We start from the raw sequence: 659 nt of genomic DNA on the forward strand, positions 1-659 counted from the left end.
TGGCAGGCGGGGCAGGTAGACCACAGCGGCTCGGAGGAGGTGCTCAGCCTCTGGCTGGCCCTCCAGGTGGTAGGTGAGGGGCTGCAAGTACCAGCGACCTGTGGGGAAACAGCAGTCAGTGCTCTCTGTACAGCACAGCAGGCATAATGCCAGCACAGCCTTCTCCCTGGGTGCTGCCACAGCTCCTCACAGCACAGTGGACCCCATGGCACCCCAAAGCAGAGAACAGCCACATGCCCCAGCACAGGGCAGGAGCCTTGGCAAACAGCAGCTGTGTGCCTCAGCTCACTGGCAGTGTGAAGGGCAAAGAGCAACTGGAATGATTTCCATTCTCTGCAGCAACAGCACTGGCCTGGCACAGCATCAGGCAGGATGGGGAGAGTGGCACATGAGGCTAGCAATGCCCTTGCCCATCTCATCCCTAGAGGCAGGGAAAGCCTTCGTCCCCTATTCAGAGGGATCCTATGGCCAAGCACAGCCCTGTAGGATGTGCCGGCCCTGGCTACGACACTGTAAAGAGGGGGAAGGAAGCAGGCAGACACCCCGAGGGCTCAAGCCCACACCACCAGCTCTGCTAAGCCCCTGCACTGCCCTCAGTACCCTGCCGCTCCTTACCTGCCCAGGGCTGACCGCCGTGGGAGCTGGCCCGGACCCGGCGG

General features: G+C 62.2%; 1 protein-coding gene across 1 annotated transcript in view; it reads right to left on the bottom strand.

The window, feature by feature from the left end:
* Positions 1 to 652, bottom strand: part of BMP15 (bone morphogenetic protein 15) — a gene marked incomplete at its 5' end in the record, with an annotated part of 1,541 nt that extends 889 nt beyond the window's left edge. Inside the window, 2 exons of the mRNA XM_010003456.1 lie at positions 17 to 98; positions 616 to 652. Of these exons, the coding sequence (XP_010001758.1) occupies positions 17 to 98; positions 616 to 652 (119 nt within the window). The remainder of the gene's footprint in view (positions 1 to 16; positions 99 to 615) is intronic.
* Positions 653 to 659: the final 7 nt, after the last annotated feature.

Source organism: Chaetura pelagica, unplaced genomic scaffold (assembly GCF_000747805.2).
Source record: "Chaetura pelagica isolate M959 unplaced genomic scaffold, ChaPel_1.0 scaffold938, whole genome shotgun sequence".
NCBI classification, from domain to species: domain Eukaryota; kingdom Metazoa; phylum Chordata; class Aves; order Apodiformes; family Apodidae; genus Chaetura; species Chaetura pelagica.